The sequence below is a fragment of the Pollicipes pollicipes genome, unplaced genomic scaffold, assembly GCF_011947565.3.
Source record: "Pollicipes pollicipes isolate AB1234 unplaced genomic scaffold, Ppol_2.1 Scaffold_7262;HRSCAF=8765_pilon_pilon_pilon, whole genome shotgun sequence".
NCBI classification, from domain to species: Eukaryota; Metazoa; Arthropoda; class Thecostraca; order Pollicipedomorpha; family Pollicipedidae; genus Pollicipes; species Pollicipes pollicipes.
Window position 1 is genome coordinate 7381784 of NW_023597055.1, and position 20460 is coordinate 7402243.

A 20460-nucleotide genomic window follows, 5' to 3' on the forward strand; every position below is an offset into this window, starting at 1 on the left:
ATTGAGGCCCCGGCTGTAATGAGGACTCTGGGGTGTACCTCGGCTCCACTTCCGATCCTGCCAATAGTGAAGACTCTGATCCCGATTCAGATCCCGGCTGTGATGAGGACTCAGAGGTGTACTTCGGCTCCACTTCCGATCCTGCCGGGAGTGAAGACTCTGAGCCCGATTCAGACCCCGGCTGTAATGAGGACTCTGAGGTATACTTCGGCTCCACTTCCGATCCTGCCGACAGTGACGACTCTGAGCCATATTCAGACGACGGCTTTAATGAGGACTCTGAGGTAAACCTGGGCTTCGCTTCCTCTGTTGGCTGCAGTGAGGACTCTGAACCTGATGCTGATCCCGGCTGTAGTGTGGACGCTGAGCTGTACCCCGGCTCTGCTTTCGATTCTGACTGCAATGAGGGCTCTGAGGTGTATCCGGGCTCTGCTTCCGATCCTGGCTCCAGTGGGGACTCTGAGCCCGATTCTGATCCCGGCTGTAGCGTGTACGCGGAGCTGTACCCAGGCTCCGTTTCTAATCTCAGGCGTAATGTGGTCTCTGAGGTGTACCTGATCTCCGCTTCTGACCCCGTTTGTAATGTGGACTCTGAGGTGTACTTCGGCTGTTTTTCCGATCCTGCCGATAGTGAAGGCTCTGAGACTGATTCAAAACTCAGCTCTAATGAGGACTCTGAGGTGTACTTCGGCTCCATTTCCGGTTCTGCCGATAGTGATGACTCTGAGTCAGATTCAGACCCCGGCTGTAATGGGGACTCTGAGTTGTACTTTGGCTCCACTTCCGATCCTGCCGGTAGTGAAGACTCTGAGCCCGAACTTGACCCCGGCTGTAATGAGGACTTTGGGGTGTATTTCGGCTCCACTCCTGATCCTGCCGTTAGTGATGACTCTGAGCCCGATTCTGACCACGGCTGTAATGAGGACTTTGAGGTGTACTTCGGCTGCACTTCCGATCCTGCCGGGAGTGAAGACTCTGAGCCGGATTCAGAACCCGGCTGTAATGGGGACTCTGAGGTGCATTTCGGCTCCACTTCCGATCCAGCCGATAGTGAAGACTCTGAACCCGATTCTGATCCCGGCTCTGGTGTGGACGCTTCGGTGTATCTGGGCTTTGCTTCCGATTTTGGTGGTAGTGGGGACTCTGAGCTTGATTCGGGTCCCGGCTGTAATGTGGACTCTGAGGTGTACTTCGGCTCCACTTCCGATCCTGCAGGTAGTGACGATTCTGAGACCGATTCAGACCCCGGCTGCAATGGGGGCTCTGAGGTGTACTTCGGCTCCACTTCCGATCCTGCCGATAATGAAGACCCTGGGCCGGATTCAGACCCTGGCTGTAATGGGGACTCTGAGGTATATCCGGGGTCCGCTTCGGATCCTGGCTGTGGTGTGGACTCTGAACCCGATTCTGATCCTGGCTGTAATGGGGACTCTGAGGTATACTTCGGCTCCGCTTCTGATCCTGCAAGTAGTAAAGACTTTGAGCTCGACCCTGATCCCTGCTGTAGTGAGAACTCTGAATTCGATTCTGATCCCGGCTGTGGTGAGGACGCTGCGGTGTATCCGGGCCTTGCTTCTGATTTTGGTGGTAGTGGGGACTCTGAGCCCGATTCAGATCCCGGCTGTAATAAGAACTCTGAGGTGTACTTCGGGTCCACTTCCGATCCTGCAGGTAGTGAAGACTCTGAGCCCGTTTCAGGCGATGGCTGTAATGAGGACTCTGAGGTGTACTTCGGTGTCTGAGGTGTACCTTCATCCATTTCCGATCCTGCCGATAGTGATGACTCTGAGCCCGAGTCAGACCCCGGCTGTAATGAGGACTCTGAGGTGTACTTCGGCTCCATTTTCGATCCTGCCGTTAGTGAAGATTCTGAGCCCAAATCAGACCCCGGCTGTAATGAGGACTTTGAGGTGTACGTCACCTCCACCTCCGATCCTGCCGACAGTGAAGACTCTGAGCCCGATTCGGACCCCGGCTGTAGTGAGGACTCTGAGTCCGATTCTGATCCCGGCTGTGGTGTGGACGCTGGGGTGTATCCGCGCCTCGCTTCTGATTTTAGTGGTAGTGGGTACTCTGAGCCTGATTCAGGTCTCGGCTGTGATGTGGACTCTGAGGTGTACTTCGGCTCCACTTGCGATCCTGCCGACAGTGACGACTCTGAGCCATATTCAGACGATGGCTGTAATGAGAACTCTGAGGTAAACCTGGGCTTCGCTTCCTCTGTTGGCTGCAGTGAGGACTCTGAACCTGATGCTGATCCCGGCTGTAGTGTGGACCCTGAACCTGATGCTGATCCCGGCTGTGGTGTGGACGCTGAGCTGTACCCTGGCTCTGCTTTCGATTCTGGCTGCAATGAGGACTCTGAGGTGTATCCGGGCTTCGCTTCCGATCCTGGCTCCAGTGAGGACTCTGAGGCCGACTCAGACCCTGGCTGTAATGGGGACTCTGAGGTATACCCGAGGTCCGTTTCGGATCCTGGCTGTGGTGGGGACTCTGAGCCCGATTCTGATCCCGGATGTAATGGGGACTCTGAGGTGTACTTCCGCTCCATTTCCGATCCTGCCGGTAGTGAAGACTCTGAGCCCAAATCAGATCCCGGCTGTAATGAGGACTTTGAGGTGTACTTCGGCTCCGCTTCCGATCCTGCCGACAGTGAAGAGTCTGAGCCCGACTCAGACCCCGGCTGTAGTGAAGGCTCTGAGTTCGATTCTGATCCCGGCTCTGGTGTGGACGCTTTGGTGTATATGGGCCTCGCTTCTGATTTTGGTGGTAGTGGGGACTCTGAGCTTGATTCGGGTCCCGGCTGTGATGTGGACTCTGAGGTGTACTTCGGCTCTGCTTCTGAACCTGCAGGTCGTGAAGACTCTGAGGCCGATCCTGATTCCGTCTGTAGTGAGGACTCTGAGGTGTACTTCGGCTCCACTTCCGATCCTGCCGGCAGTGACGACTCTGAGCCATATTCAGGTGATGGCTGTAATGAGGACTCTGAGGTAAACCTGGACTTCGCTTCCTCTGTTGGCTGTAGTGAGGACTCTGAACCTGATTCTGATCCCGGCTGTAGTGTGGACGCTGAGCTGTACCCTGGCTCTGCTTTCGATCCTGGCTTCAGTGAGGACTCTGAGCCCGATTCTGATCCCGGCTGTAGCGTGGACGTGGAGCTGTACCCAGTCTCCGTTTCTAATCCCAGCCGTAAAGTGGACTCTGAGGTGTACCTGATCTCCGCTTCTGACCCCGATTGCAATGTGGACTCTGAGGTGTACTTCGGCTCCACTTCCGATTCTGCCTGTACTGAAGACTCTGAGCCCGATTCAGACTCCGGCTGTAATGAGGACTCTGAGGTGTATTTCGGGTCCACTTTCGATCCTTCCGATACTGAAGATTCTGAGTCAGATTCTGATCCCGGCTGTAATGAGGACTTTGAGGTGTACTTCGGCTGCACTTCCGATCCTGCCGATAGTGAAGACTCTGAGTCAGATTCAGACCCCGGCTGTAATGAGGAGTCTGAGGTGTACTCCGACTCCACTTTCGATCCTTCCGATACTGAAAACCCTGAGTCAGATTCTGATCCCGGCTGTAATGAGGACTCCGAGGTGTACTTCGGCTCCATTTCCGATCCTGCCCATAGTGATGACTCTGAGCCCGATTCTGACCCCGGCTGTAATGAGGAGTCTGAGGTGTACTTCGTCTCCGCTTCTGATCCTGCAGGTAGTGAAGACTCTGAGCCCGATTCAGACCCCGGCTGTGATGGAGATCCTGAGGTGTACCCGGGCTCCGATTCTGATCCCAGTTGTAGTGGTGACTCTGAGTCCGATTCTGATCCTGGCTGCAGTGGGGGTTCTGAGCTGTAAGCAGGTTCCGTCTCAGGCTCCAGGTGCGGTGATGGACTGGTATGCTTCGCACTTAAATTAAGAGTCGTTTCCTTCTGAGCAACGGTCTCCTTCTCCATGTCTTTTTCTGTTCCCAGCTCAGTACCGACCACCTGGCTCACATCTGGTCTTGGCTCGGGCTCCGTAACTGGCTGTTTGCCCTCGCCCGGCCCTGGTGCTACAGTCGTCCTTCCAGCCCCTGGCTCCGGCTCCGGATCAGTGAAACCTAGCTGCCCTGAACCTGCGCCAGGAGTCGTCGATCTCTCTTGTCCTGGCAGCGACTCGGTCGCAGGCTCTGGCTCTGGTTCCGTCTGATATGTCGGTTTCAACTCAGGTGCCGAATTTGGCTCTGGTTTGGCCACACACTCTGACTCTGGTTCGGCCACACACTCTGACTCTGGCTCTGACTCCGCCTCATCTTCGAGCTCAGACACAGCTACAAACTCCGACTCCGTCCCGTGCGCTGTCTCCCACTGTGCTTCCGACTCTGCCTCAGACTCCAGGTCTTGGTCATCCACATCGTCTGACTCGGCCTCAGGCTCCAGCTCATGGTCAGCCACATGTTCTACCTCTGCCTCTTCCGCTGGCTCCAGCTCTGACACGAGCACAACCTTCAGTTCTCTCCCGTCCATTGGCTCCGGCTCGGGTTTCCCCACAAACTGCATCTCTCCCCCGTTTATTGGCTCTGGCTCTGGCCCCCAAACAAACACTGGCTCGACTGCAAACCTTTTCTCCGGTGCTGATTTTGGCTCTACTTCCAACTCTGACTCTAGCTGAGCCACAGATATTTGCTCTGGCCTGGCCTCTGGTTCTGTTTCTGTCACGGCCTCATGCTCTGGCCCAGTCACGGCCACTAGCTCTGGCTCAGCCACGGCCTCTAGCTCCGGCTCAGTCACGACCTCTAGCTCTGGCTCAGCCACGACCTCTAGCTCTGGCTCAGCCACGGCCTTTAGCTCCGGCTCAGTCACGACCTCTAGCTCTGGCTCAGCCACGACCTCTAGCTCTGGCTCAGCCACGACCTCTAGCTCTGGCGCAGTCACGGCCTCTAGCTCTGGCTCAGCCACGACCTCTAGCTCTGGCTCAGTCACGGCCTCTAGCTCTGGCTCAGTCACGGCCTCTAGCTCTGGCTCGGCCGCGGAGAATGCCACCGGCCGCCACCCTGCACCCCACTCTGGCCCCAAAGCCGGCTTCGTCATGGGATGCAACCGCGGCACCGGCAGCGGCTTCTTCGCTAGACCAGCCCGTCGCATGATCTGCCACTCCCTTTTCCGTCTCGACGCGCAGCCGTCAGTCAGCACCAGGAACAACACCAGCACCAGCACCAGCGCCGCCGCTGCCAGCACCCTCAGACGCATTGCGGCTGAGCCTGTGCCTACCAGCGAAGACTGCAGAGCACTGCCCCACCCCGATGCGTGCCAGCTGCCGCCTTCGCATCGACCCGCTTTATACACGGCTGTTGAGTGGCACGGAATACACTCCCTCCTCCCGCTTCAAAGGCGCCTTGGACGGCGGCGGTCTGGTGTCACGCAGCTCCTGTCGGCTCAGGTCATTGCTTGGATGGATATGGTGCGCGGATGTGTTTGCAAATGCGCTGTTTACCGGACACCCCAGGCGACAGCGAAGAGCAAATGAGTGTATGTCCTGTCTCGGGTGAGTTTGAACAGGACATTGCCTTCCTTTTCAAAGAAGCTGATGCAATCAAAAGCTGCCGCTCCGCCCTTGGAGACGTCTTGCGACCTTGCCAGCCGGCCAGTAATTATTTATGAATGCGCTAAGCGGAGGCTGCAATCCTTGGCTGCATCCAGCACTTTCGAGAACGGGACCGTCGTGATTCCAACCGAGGTGTCAGAAGAGCGTGCCTGGAGACGCTCCGTCGCCGCTGCGCGGCTAGAGTCGGTCGTGTTGGCTGTCGTCAGGGCGTCAGTTCCGGTGCTGTCAGCCGAGATTTCCGTCTGGAAACCGGAGCGGGTCTCTGCCGCGGCCGGGGCAGCCACCTGACCGTGCGCTGCGATGGCGGGGGTCCGGGGTTCGTGACCTGTGGGGGTTAGGTCAACAGCTGGTCATGGCCGGCAGGCAGTCATGACCGACAATTCGTCGACTACCGTGGGAGGTACCATTCCGACTGGAGCTTCTGACTGACTCGATATCTACCGTCCCGTTATGAGGTTTCTGCCAGAGTCGCGATGTCCCTCCGCCATACGTCGAGAGGCGGAGGCCGCGCGCGAAGGCGCCCAAGCCGCCGCCTCGCTGGCGAGCCGGGGACGTTTCCTCTTGCTCCGATGCAGGCGGAGCGAGACGACGGAGCTGCACGTAAACATGCCGGCCCGGAGCATGGCGACGTGCCAGCGGCGCAGCTGACTAACGAATGCCGTGCGTCAGCCGCCGTCCGAACACCGGCGTCACCGCACCGCACCGTCGGAGAGGGCCGAAGGCGCTCGCGGTCCACGGCCGGCTCAGGCGCCTGCAGCAGCCGCAGCTCAGTGGGTGAACGGATGGGAGTCGGTCGAGTTACGGGGCGAAGGGCGAGCTCGAGCTCCCACGCGGCTATGGACCGTTCCACTCGGAGATAGTGCCCGGAGGCGTGGCCTCAGCGTGACGTGGATCATGTATTGATCCTGATCCTGATCATAATCATGATCCACATATTGATTGGCGACTTTTTCCTGCGTCTGCAATGTACGGAGCCTTGGCTGGTTGCTGGTTTTCGGTGTTTGTAACCACGAGCATGGCTACCTCACCATGATCTTATCCACGTAAGTTGTTCGGTGCATTAGCGAGGAACATTATTTACATCGATAAGGCAGTAGTCTTAACTATATTCCTCGGAAAAACCAGGAGAATGGAGGTATAGTTAGGTTGATGATTCGGCAACATGCCTTTATCGAAAAAATCGGCTTCGACTTTTGCTATTGTTTCGATAAATGCATGTTGCCGAAATATCAACCTCCTATATCTCCTAACTACATCTCCATTCACCTGTTTTTTTCCGAGCAATAAGACGAATACTACTGTCTTTTCTATGTGACCTAATCTGTTCAAACCGGCGGGCCACCACGACTTGTTTAGATTTCCTCACACCGGTGCCGCCGAGCAGCACGACCTGGTCATTTCTCAAGTTCCCAAATATTTTAGCAGCTGTACTAGGTCATGGCGAGAAAAATGTTATCATGGTCTTTCATGAGCGAAACGGCACACCGTCACAATCACTGTTATAATCCCTGTTGTAATCCCTGTCATAGTCCCTGTTATAATCCCTGAACCTGTTCTAATCGTACGCTTGACTTAACACGTCAGTATCTGCTGCCCAAGGCTACGGGGCTTATGATAAATGAAGCCACTGTTGTGACGTGATTCAGATATGATTACTGGGCTATATTCGTGCGGAGATCTGTAAAAGGTGTTGTGAAGTGGCCTATGATTGTGTTATGGTGAGCCAGCGCCGGGCGGACTGGGTTGAATCAAAACCGATAAAAGATATAATAATGACAGTTCTGTATGCTCGCATGCGTTTGATACCGTATCGTGTCGTGCGTACCGAGTTGGACAGCTGTAACTAATGGTGTTTCTGACATAGCTGAATAACGCGAGTTAGTTCAATGTGAATTGGAACGAATGCCCAATGCTCGTATCGCGGAGCAAGGGACAAAATGAATCAATGTATCTCGCTTTGCAGTTTCTGCAGTCCTGAAGAAGCTGCGAGTCAAAACATATCGAATCGCTTCTCTGGCCATTTTTCCATAGGTGAGTTTGATATATGAGTTTATATATGAGTTATATATTTCATATGTGAGTTTTCTATATGTATTTATATATATATATATATATATATATATATATATATGCCTATTTACTCAGACAAATGGAACAATGTGATCTCCAATTTGCGGCACAAGAATTAATATCTGCTTCGGGCGGCGGTGCCTACATGGAACATACTGATAACTATGCGCAGAAGTGAGTACGCCGGTGAACTGAAGACAACGTCGACTCCCGACGAGTGCACCTCGTCGTCAGAGCCTGCTCGATTATCGGGGGTCACTTTTTCAATCAGCAATGCCTGACGGAATTACCAGCCCAGAGTCGTCAGCGGGTGAGGTGGACCACCGCGATGTGCGCGGGTCAGGAGGTGCGACCGAGCCGACTTGCTATCTGGGCGGGCTCCCACCGGCGGGGTCAAGTGTCGGCACCTGTCCAATCAGTGGAGAGACAGGGAGCTCGTGCTTTGTCAGAGCGGCGGTCCTGGCGCGGTCTTTGTCAGAGCTGAGCGGCAGCCGACCGGCGATGGCTGGGATGTATTCCCTGCGACGGGCACCGCACGCCGGGGTTGGGACGGAGACGGGGAGACAAGCGCAGTGCACTTATTAATTCCCGCGCAGCGCGGCAGGGAGACCTTAATCAAGCGTTTGGGCCTTCGGCATGCAAGGGATGTGTTGGAAATCACTTTTAAATGGAAATGATGAAGCGTTTTCTTGCAAGAGTTTGGCCGTGGTGGAGCCCGATTCAGTCAGTTACGTTTCTGCACGGTGCGGGATCCTGCAAACTTACATGACAAATCAAGATTTTATCAGACCTGATACGGCTCTCCACTGGATTCGCCCAACCATTTGGGAAAATCGCGACTTATCGCGGATGCGTATTTACTGCTCGACATAAACACTTGTTTGACACGGACAGGCATCGCCTGTCCCAATGAAAATAAAGTCAGTGGCGTTGATTTTGTCCTATTAATCTTCCATCTGCTTTGCGCAGCAGGATATTGAGTTGAAGGACAAAGAGGTGTACCTATATGAATAGCAAAAGAGAAAATGGAAGCGCAACATACTAGAACTAAAACAAAAGCGACGCATGATACAAAACGTATGCCTTACAAGGTTTGTGAGGAGCGAAATGATGGCGGACAGTGTTACCCTCACACCATCAAACGAAGACGGATGGTGTTCACACCTAGATGACATGGAAACTTGTGCAAATGGGACCAAATACGTTTGGGGATCCAGGTATTTCGGTTTTATGAATGAATTGGTACGTTTATAAAGCATGGAAGGTTGGCAGGCAGGCAGGACTACTGATGAACCGCTCGCACCAGTTCACGAATCACGTTGTTTGAAAGCTGACTCAATTTGAACCCGTCCAAATCGAGCCCGTTTTCAAACAAACAACTCGAACCAGCTTGCGAAAAACAAAAACAAGCAAGTCACACAAAATTGTCAATCGAATCGAGCCGGTTTGTCGGGTCTGCAAAGTTGATCTATTGCGGTCAACAAATCGTTAAAACCAATCTTTAAAAAAGGCGGCATTGTACTTTTCCCAGTCGATTACTGGTTATTATAAATTTGAAAGTGCCAAGCTCGCCAAGCGTTTCTGGGTTCGTGGACTCGCTAAGTGATTACAAATCTTATATCATTCACATACATCATTCAAATGCCTTCACGTCCGCAGTTTCCCCCACTGCTAAATCTGGCGCCAATCCTTAGAGTCCTCCCGAAACGGCGAATCTGTCGTACGTCTTTCAATATGCATGCCCACTCACGCACGTTGACCCACACTTTTGTCACACTTCGGCAGGCTCTCTCCCATGCCCAGCGGTGTTTGTGCCGCGCCTGTGTGACCGCGGATCGCCAGGATCTGGCTCTGGTGTCAAACCGTTAGCAGCTTTAAAGATAAAAGCTCTTCAGCAGAGAGCGTGACACGCTGGGCCGGGCCCGGCTGCCGAAGCCACATTTCCGACTACTTGACGTTAAGACGGGCCCAGTCAGCGACCTTGCTCGTTATCAAACAGAAAAAGAGGACTTATAATAGCATTTGGATGCGTGCCAAGGAAGCAGCAGACCGGAAGGTTGCGGGCTCGAACGGCACGTCAGTCCCCGCGTGCACGTGCCAACGATTGGCACGTGCTGCCGAAGCCTCCGTCCTGCACCGCCCCCCCCCCCCCGAATCTCCCCCCCTCGCAGTCGTGTTGGCATCTGCGGAGTGGCTGACACCGTCCGGGGCGGGCTACGAGCAGTCGCCAAGATGAGCCAGGTATTGCAATGTTCGCGAATTCTGATGGAGAATGTCTCCTTTGTTGTGGTTCTAATTGGATCAGCTGGTTCAGCATTAAGATGCCCTTTCTATGCCGTTTGGCATCCATGAATATGTTTGTCATTTATTGAACGCCTTTCTTTCAGATGTGACAATGGCAGTTTCAAGTACAAAACAGGCATTTCTGGTACATTCGTGCGCATTGTATACAGTCTAACGCCTTGATCGGCATCAAACGTTCCTATTTACTTTCTTTTCGAAACCACACGTCTGCCACTGATGCAGCCGCAGATTGCAGGCGCACCTTTATGATCATTATCATCTCATAATTATTTTTTAAAGTGATACATGAGATTTTATACCAGAGAAGGAAGACATGTACCATTACTCCTCTTAGTATTCCCCTGACCGCACCACTGCACGCGTTTCTCAGTTTCTAATCCAACTAAGGACTCCGTTCCGAGTCTATTTGAGACTTGGTTTGTCACCACCGGTCCGTGAGATCTCCAGATCTGACGGGTCTATCGTCCTTCCCATAGACTTCAGAGAACGCTCATCGCGTGATGATATGCTCAAGATACACAGCAAATGCCTGGTCCGCTACGCACAACACAGAGGACACCGATCTTTGATCTCCCTGACCAGTCTTTGACCTCGCATCCGACGGCAAGCCGCCTCAGCATCTCCGCCCGACCGGACGCCGTCCCGCGTCCTCACAGAAATCGTCTCACAGTCCTCAGGGACTGCTCACAGAAATAGTTTCGCGAGAGGTATGGCAGGCGGGCCCTGCACGCGGTGCGAAATAAAGCGAGAGGCGCGGCATGGAAACCAGCAGCCGCCTGCGCCGCGGCGGAATAATCCTGGAACGCGCCTGGAAAACGCCGACTTCCACTGCACAGACATCTGTTCCCTCGCATTCACATTCAGTTCACTTCCACAGTGGCATTTGTACGCTGTGATGCGATGAAGTGCGCGGCTCAGACAAGGCCGACGGTGTGACGGCGAGGCTCTGCCGTTGTCAGGGCCGCCGACTTGGCGAGGGGGCGGGCTTTAGCAGTGCCCCTGTGACTACCGTCTGTGGTTTAGCACATACGCATTAGGGGCTCCTTTGCCAGCATCGAGATGGACACAAAACGGCACGGCGCTCACCACCTCAGCGCCGCCGCCACGGAGTAAAACGTCGTGACGACAACAGCATCCAGTGGTCGCCTTGCACGGAGTGGGCGGTTCCGGCGGCCTCACGCGGACACAAGTACATGGTAGGCGCCACGCGGACACAAGTAGATGATAGGCGCATTCCATCCGACATATGGCTCGGTCACGTATTTTTGCCGGCTCTCCGGGCTTTGGTTGCACTACAGCAATGCTCACCGCACCCATGGTTTACTCCATCCGGGAAGATACAATGGCGCATCAGAAGCAGAGTTTCACATAAACAAAAATAAACCGTACATATGTTGACGTAGAGCAGCAGCCATGATTGCTGGGCCCCTCAACATCTGATCACCGCGAATGCCAACGCAAGGGAGGACATCACTAACAGACCCACGCGGACGCCTAACGACGGCGACAGAGGATTGATGAGAATGTTGAATGGGGGCTGTGGGTGCGTCATCCGCCCAGTCGTGTTGTGCCAAACCCGCCTCCGATAATGCAAGCAAGCGGTCAACAGCTCAGTGTCGCGAGATTGATGTATGCAGTTCTGGGAAACAACTCTGCTCACTGCATGATGCTAGTGGCATAGGCAGAGGGAGGGAAAGGCGACACGTCTCTCCCCCCCCCCCCTCCCCCTTAGGTCACGATTTGAGGGCCCGAGGTCGTATAAAGGGCCCCCGGCCCGCAGGATCGGGCCCTCAAATGCCTTTCAGAGGACCCTTTGCGCTGATCGGGGGCCCCCCGAGTCGATGAGGACCCCTGTTTCGTTCAGACACCATTAGTACCAACCAGTCAGCTCCGTAACGGTCCAGGCCTGAGGGCCCATTGCCCATTCAGGGCCGGGCCCGCAAGTTACGCTGGCCGGGGCCGTGAGTCAGTGATGGCCCCCCTGCGTTAGCCAGGGGCCCAGGGCGCCTAACAGGGTCCTGTGTTAGCAACGTGCCTCGAGTCGGCCAAAGATAGCGTTTTAGGGGTCCCGAAGAGGAGTTCGAAAAGGCCCCCAGGCCCGATAGTAAGGGGCCCGATTTGAGGGCCCAAAGGGCGCCGGAGGTCGTATCAAGCAGTCCGGCCCGCGGGACCAAGCCCTAAATGGCCCGTCCTACGGCCCTTGGCACCAATTGGGGAGCCTGAGTCGATGGGCCCCTATATTGGTCAGGCACCAGTACGGACAGTTGGATCTGTGTCAATCAGAGCGCTGGGTGCCATTTCCCAAGCAGGGATGAGGCCGGGGCCAAAGATTAGCAATAGTCGGGGCCCTTGAAGTAATGAGGGGTCGCTTTGACATCCAGGGTCCCACATTGCCTGACAGGGGTCCTGTGTCAGCAAGGGGGCCCAAGTCTGCCTGCGGAGCATTTGCTCAACAGGAACAGGGACGGGGCCCTGAATGTCAGAGGGCGGCCTCTCACATTGGTCGGGATCCACTGACAGTGAAAGAATATCCAAGAACTTCCGATGATGGCCCACAGTGAGAGAACGAAGGGGCGTTGTGTTTGTCAGGGATACCAGCAGCAAGCGGCGGTCCTCCACCTAATTTCGGTCAGAGACCCCTTGAGCCGAAGTGGCGTCTGTTTGGCAATGATTAGAAGCCCGGCGGTGGTAAGGAATCATTCTGCGTTAATGAGGAGCCCTGCGCCGATCCGTGACCAGCTTCCCGGGTCAGAGAGTCTCCCGCGTCATACAGGGGACCAATGTACGATGCACCCCCTGAGGGCCCCCGGATGAGCAGGTCGCTGCTCCCGCGTCGCCAGAATGGTAGCCGGTACACAGCCCGCGAGCTGGGATAGAATGGTCCTTCAGCTTCTGGCCGGGAGCGATAATGCGCCCTCTAGTGACTTCCTGTGACCTCTTGCCTAACCCAAGTGACCTCTTGCCTGGAAAAGCTAAGAGGTCTGTTTAGAGTTCAATAGGGTGAACGGAAATGACTTTTTTCATCCGCCCGTTGGCAGCCGCCTGGTGTTAGTCGTAGGACCAACCACCCGCCGCCGACGGAGACTGCAACGCCTGACGTCGGGTTTTGTTCTGAAAACTAGTGAACGCGCATGTAGCCAACCACACCTATCTCATAAAGTTTTGAAAACATTTTTGACCCAGGCAGAGTAAATGTGAAAAGGATAATATTTCAACCGAATTGTTTGCATCAAACGTGAGATGTCAGAATATCCCTATTGTTCCTTGTTGTTCCCTGTCCTTTTTGTAGATAATGGGAGGATGATTATTCTAAAAGCTCCTATTCAGTACCAACAAGCTGGTTGAAATATTACATTTTTACATGCACTGTCTCATATCATATGTTTGATACTCAGCTCCGAGGGAAGGTTGAACATCAACATATGAACATGGGTTGGCCATACTGATGCAAAATTTTGGCACAATTTTGGCCTACAACAAACGTTCATGACGCACTCAATATGTCTGCAGAAACCAGAAAAATTCCAGCAAAGCTCTCGAGTGCTGCCGGGTTAGAGGAAGTTCATAACCGTTTGTGAAATGAATAGCAGCAGCGGTTTATATATTGTAGGCACTCACTTAGTGCCCGGCTCCTTCAGATTATTGACTCCTAAATGCAAACAGAATTGCATCTTCCGTTGGCTTCTGGCTTAAAAAGGCAAAAAACGAAAAGCAAAGGAAAGAAAATCGTACCCCTTAAAGCCAAGAGGGCCATATCCTATAATTTCTAACGTGATTCATTCACTTTTAATTTGGCCTTTCACCAGGAGGCGGCCCTTTGCCAACAGTGCGCAAAGGGCCGCCCGCTGGTGACAGCCCCCCCCCCCCCCTTAACAAGACTCTGGCTGCGCCCCTGCATGACACGCTGGGCTCGCGAGCGGTGGCTGCGGTAGGTTCACCCCACTCACTTCAGGTGCACACACACCTGAATTAAGTGCAGCCCTGCTGCCCCCCCCCCCTCCCCCCCCCCTCACATGTTTCGCAGGAACGGGCGGACGGAAGGTTGTTAGTTGGAAGGTTGTTAGACGGAAGGTTGTTAGTTGGAAGGTTGTTAGACGAAAGGTTGTTAGTTGGAAGGTTGTTAGTTGTTAGACGGAAGGTTGTTAATTGGAAGTGGTACCCGAGAGTGACGCGAGCGACGCGGCCCGCCGTAGGCTTGCCCCGACACCCTAACGACGTTGCACTTTGAGAAATGGCAGCTGAGAGCAAGACCGCTATTGCCGTTAAGCCACACATTGACTTTTCATAAAGTGAGTTTTAACGATAATTTTAAAACGCAGGGCGCCATGAGTTTGATATGGCGTCCCGCAGACTCGCATAGTATTTCATTTTCTTAAGCATTGTTTGGTCCTTTTCAGAGAGCGTGATGTGAGTCGTCCCGCACGCTTTTGGGGAGCACCAGCGACTGTAATGACGCTCTGGCGCCATGGCGCAACCGGGATTCGAACCCGGACCGGACGAAACCGGCCCCAACCGAACGTGGGGGGCAGAGCGCTACCACTGGGCTATGTCCCCTCACATGGCTTGGTCCGTGGTAGAAGCGTTGCTAAAAGTGGGCTTGGCCTGCGGTAGATGCGTTGCTGAGAGTGGGCTGGTCTGTGGTAGATGCGTTGCTGAGAGTGGGCTTGGCCCACGGTAGATGCGTTGCTGAGAGTGGGCCTGGTCCGCGGTAGATGCGTTGCTGAGAGTGGGCCTGGCCCACGGTAGATGCGTTGCTGAGAGTGGGCCTGGTCCGCGGTAGATGCGTTGCTGAGAGTGGGCCTGGTCTGCGGTAGATGCGTTGTTGAGAGTGGGCTTGGTGTGTGGTAGATGTGTTGCTGAGCGTGGGCCTGGTCTGCGGTAGATACGTTGCTGAGAGTTGGCTGGTCTGTGGTAGATGCGCTGCTAAAAGTGGGCCTGGCCCGCGGTAGATGCGTTGTTAAGAGTGGGCCTGATCTGCGGTAGATGCGCCGCTGAGAGTGGACTGGTCTGCGGTAGATGCGTTGCTGAGAATGGACCATGCAATAAAAGGATACATACAAGCGCCGGAATATATATCGTGCCGACCAACCGGCCCCCTGAACCACAAACGAATAATGTGTGATAGCAGTCAACATCTCAGCTCATTTTGTGAATGTTAAGCGATCATGTAGCTGCAAAAAGACTTTAGAAAAGCTCCTTTGGATCTAAACCTCGTGACTGAGAGCAATGCAGTGCTTATGTACGAAAAGCACCGCCCAAAATATTTTATAAACAAACAAGCACGCCATCGATGTGAAATAGCATCGTACAGATATGGCATTTCAAGGAAGTTGCGTATATATTAATGCAATTTGGCAGTTCATTTCAATTTGAGAAATCGCATACAAACACTGCTGCCTTATCGCTGATAATTACGCAGAGGAGTATCTTCGCATGACAATGTCCTGACGAACCCACCATCCGGTGCCCGCCGCTACCCCAGAGTGTAAAGGGGGAGATACGGCTCCGCGGTGACGGCGACTAGAAACAATATCGATATCGAGCTCAGCATGTGGGACTTCGCTTGGACATAACCCGACCGACTCATAAGATGTACAGTGCATGCAGAGTGCATGCACAGTGCACGGTGTATAGTGGGCGGCGCCGTTGAAGAAGCCATATCGATCCCGTCGAGTGTTCGCCAGCAAGATAGTCTCAAGTCACCAGCTATCTGACGAAGCTCCCCCGCTTGGTTAATGGATGATGCGGCGCATCGCTCATACCGCTATTTGCCTTTGCTCACACGCTGAGCTGACTTAAAAGCCGACATCAAGAGCACGCCGGTGGTAGCAGACTACTTAGATCGTCGACGAATGCACTGTCATCCGCGGGACGTTTATCTGCAGAGGCTCCGCGCGAGCACCAAGCATGACAATCACGCCCGTTGCGGCTGGAAGTCAGCCAAGGTTCTCCTGCTTACGTAACAGCGGTGTTGAGTGGCTCTTGTGCGGTCATACCAGGTGAGGCCTGCCGGCGGGCTGCTCAGACTATCATTTGGCGTTCAGAATTGTTCTTTGCGTATCCCGCCCACTAACATCGACGCCACAAGCATTGGCATTCGGAAATCTGACATGCATATAGTGATATTCAATAAATGCCTAAAATGTTATATTTATATTTATACACATGTTTATACACACACACACACACACACACACATATATATATATATATATATATATATATATATATATATATATATATATATATATATATAATATACACACACACATATATATATATATATATATATATATATATATATATATATACATAGATATTTGGCTAAAACGTTGGCGGCACCTTGGGCACAGTTAACATTTAGAGACAAAAGCCTTGGCCTTGGCTGGGCTTTTGTGTCCAAGTTACCGGTGCGTAGTTGGTCAGTAGCTGGGTACATATGTTATCATAAAGCAAATTTAGAGCCAACTTTAACGTTTTTTATGTGGTGAATCCGATTTGCATAAGGTGATGATAATAAATCTTTCGGAACGTATCGTAATAAGCGAAGTCACATCCCGATCTCAGGTAATCGAATAGTTTTAAAAAGGTACTGAAGTGGGCTCTCAAACCTGGCAAAGTACAGGGGCAGTGTCCAAAGTGCCTTGACACGCGCACGGGTGGCGGGTCAACTTGACCCCCGCCCCACCACCTTGAAGGTTTTTACGGACTTATTTCCGAACGGTGCCGCGCATTCACGCCAAATTCTGCATAGTTGTAGACAATTAAACGGCAAATATTTTTGGTATCACGAATTTAGATGTAACTTTCAAGGTCGCTGACCTACGACAGATCAAAGTCAGGCCATGAATCAGAAAAGACAATTTCTAATTAGTCACTCAGTCAGACGCAACAGCGGAGTTTTAGAGGATGTTATACATCTATAATCCGAGCGAATGACATTCAACTGGCCACCCGGGCGCCAACATACACTGTACACATACAAAACATACACTGCAACATACACTACAACATACACTACAACATACTCTTAAGTGCGGCTGGCCTGGTGAGCTATGGTCAAATGTGAGTCTGAAATGCAATGTAGATTCAAATGCGCTCATATCGCGAATAGCGGGGAATGCATTGCTAAAAGCTGCAACGCTTCACAATATCCTGTGCATCCCCCAAGACTAGGTCGCGTCTGGTTGCTTATTTGCGTTATCATTGCTCTAAGAAACACGACAGGGACCACCAACCGCGTGTCTCCAGCCACAAGCTGTTAATCTCAGTTTGGAAGCCCTAGAGCACTGGTGAACTTGCCATGTGAATAATAATCTCATGATGGAGTTATAAAGGCTGCTATCATGAGGTGCGTCCTTAAAAAAGGGTGTTAAGTTATCAAAGGTCTATGGAGGCATCGAAATCGTCATCGCTCATTCAGTTCCATGTCTGGAAATGCCGCCAGAGTGCGCCTATCGAAGGTGTGGCTGCTAGAAGTATTGTTTGTTGTCGTTAGCCCAGGGTCAACAGAATCTCCGGCTATAAAGAAGAGCTGTCCTCCAAATGCTCGTCCTAATTTGCTGAAGCCAACCATTGGCTGTCCACCAGGAATTGGCTGCCAAGCAGGGTCAACGTGAGATGCCCTCAGCACCAGGCTCGTGCCAGTAGGCAGCTGTAATCCACTGCTAATGCCGACTTATTTCCATGTTAAGTACATATCCCCATGCAGCCCTTCATCAGTCAAATCTTTGTATGTTGACGCAATCTGATCGTAGTGGCTTGCCTGCATCACAGTAAACAACCCAACACTGAAGTTGAGACCCACACCCTACACCCCAGTATAGTTCGTTGTGCCAAGCCTGCTGCTGTGCCGAAATTCCAGCTGACTGACTGGACCCCGCGGACAAACCCGCCTGGTAACCAGATGTCATCCTACGCTTCTACAGGTGTCATCTGACTCTTCTCCAGGTGCCATCTTACTCTTCCACAGGTGTCATGTTACTCTTCTCCAGGTGCCATCTTACTCTTCTACAGGTGTCATCTGACTCTTCTCCAGGTGCCATCTTACTCTTCTACAGGTGTCATCTGACTCTTCTCCAGGTGTCATGTTACTCTTCTCCAGGTGTCACCTGACTAGTTTTCTCTTGTCACGTGAATCTTCAAGGGGCCCTGGTCCCCTACTCTTATCTCGCGCCCGGGTGGGCGGGGGCCAATTGACCACCTCCCCGAAGGTTTCCCCGACATGGTTTCGGAACGACGCGGTGTAGCCGTGCCAGTTCTTGCATAACTGTAGACATTGTAATAGCGGATCTTTGGTATAAAAAATTTAGATGCAGCTGGCAAAGTATGCAAAAATCAACAAACAAAAAAGCAAGGTAGACCTACGACAGGTCTAATTTAGGCCATGGGTTCGGCAAATACATTTTTGGGGGGAATCGTTCAATCTGATGCAGCAACGTAGTGTTAGACGAAGCATACGTTTCTGAGGTAGTCTCTTAGATAACGCAACAATTAAATTTACAAATTCCATTGGCCTGGGGTCAGGAATAAAGGCGAAAACCAACCCGTTTTTAACTACAGAACTTGCAGTACGGGATAGTTCGTGGCGCTCATTTCGAGTTTATTGATAACAGGAACCACTTATACGTCCATCATGAACACCTTGAAGGTCACCGTAGGTCACTGACCGAAAATGGCCTCGCTCAAAATTTTGTGTTTAGAAACATACTGCCTAGCGAAATCCTTGACCTCTATTAAAATGCAAAAATCAAAGCAGCTTGTATGATTTTGGTTGCCGTGACCTGCAAAGGGTCAAACAAGGTCACTTACTTTAAATAGGCACCAATGGCCCTTTGCTTGGAATAGGTACTTAAGTTCTGAGAGCACTTCGGACAGGAAACTGAGGGTTAACTTTGTGTGACCTTTTAAACCCGAAGATCATGACCTAGAAGCCCCAAATTCTGACACAAGTGAGTACGCATACAGAGCAAACACCCTGCGAATTTGGTGTCTCTAGCTTTCTTAATTTCTGAGATCTCAGCGGGGTCAAATTGAACCCCACCTCCATCCGAGCAAGGGGTATTCATCCAGCCACCCGGGCGCGGGTTTAAGCAGCCAGTTGACTCCTTTACATCTAGGTGCTGAAACGACAGGGCGCGTGCTCTTTACCAAAGGCGTTGAGAGAATCGGCATCATCGACACGGTAACGGGATCTAAGGCGGGCAACAGGGCAGAGGTTATGGTCAATTGGGCGGGAAACATTTGGAGACATCGTTCAGGAGTCTCCAAATTGGCAGAGCTCCTCGGTAGTACAACAAAACTTTGAAGATCTCGAGACGCCTGGGGGCATCGACGTTGTGAAAGGTACAAGATGCAGCCAAGAGTGCCCGGCATTGGTCGTGGGCCTCCAGGAAAGTCGGGGGACCGATCGGCGTGCAGGGGAGGCCCGGACAAGTGTCTGACCAGGGGACCATCGGTCCAAATACTATCGATATCTCATGCGTGATGAACATTACTTCCCTAGCGGGCACAGCAAGAGGTGAATTTTAAGTAACCTGACATCATTTTTGGAATGTTTTGACTTCTCAGGACATAAGGGCAGAGCGGTGAACTGGATTTCGTCACGACTCAGGAACCCTGAAGCTTTCGTGAGATTTGGACGCAGGACTACAACACAGGAGAGTTACATCAGAAGAAAACAGAAGAGACAGAGACCCGAAAAACGGGAGGTATTTTGGGTGATCAAGGTGTACCGTCAGCTGACCAGATCCTTGCCGGTCGGGATGAAGAAAGCCCCCTGTGCGTTCTGCGGCTTCGACTATGAGACTATTTGAATGACCTTCTTTCAAAACATTTTTATGAATTCGTACACAGAATGGTTTCTATCCCACGTACTAGTATCACAGGAGCGCGCTTTGCTGGGGAGAATGACGTGACGTCTGATGGGAGAATGACGTGACGTCATGACGTCTCACTACTCGTGGTGGTGTTAGCTCACGGATGGATGCCCGGTGGAAAAGCCTTCGGTCACGGTAAAGCATCGCGCTCTGCCACGTCTGCCGGTTCCCAGATCGTTAGTTTAAATCTGCATTCCTTAATCCAAAACTTGGCGTGGCTCTCCTAGCCACGGCATTCCCCGCCCGGCGAAGTTAAGAAAAGGTTGGGATATACCGGTTGAGATTAGACTTGCTGATGATGAGGTGAGATTGATCAGATAGATGAGACTGAGATTGCTGGCCGCAGTGCCACCCCGACTTTGCAGCTGGTGTCGCCAGTGCCACACCCGCATCACATTATCTGCGCCTGTATCTGCGGCGCCGAAGACGTCTTAGCTGCACTGTGCCGCAGCCACGGCGCTAACAGGTGAACCCACATGAAACAAACAGGTGTATCCACACGTCAACACACAGGTGAGTCCACACGTCAACCCCCACCAGCAGGGTTTGCAGCGCGGCGATCGGGCCAAGTAATCGCGTTCAACTCCACAAACAAAGCGAAATGGGGACGAGACTGTAGACGCGATTCCGAA

At 52.6% G+C, this 20460-nt stretch overlaps 1 protein-coding gene across 1 annotated transcript in view; it reads left to right on the plus strand.

The window, feature by feature from the left end:
• The first annotated feature begins 2175 nt into the window (after positions 1-2175).
• The window catches only part of LOC119114170 (clumping factor A-like), a 32116-nt gene continuing 13831 nt past the window's right edge, over positions 2176-20460 (plus strand). The window contains exons 1-4 of the mRNA XM_037238377.1: positions 2176-2198; positions 3062-3705; positions 4201-4428; positions 4855-5082. Of these exons, the coding sequence (XP_037094272.1) occupies positions 2176-2198; positions 3062-3705; positions 4201-4428; positions 4855-5082 (1123 nt within the window). The remainder of the gene's footprint in view (positions 2199-3061; positions 3706-4200; positions 4429-4854; positions 5083-20460) is intronic.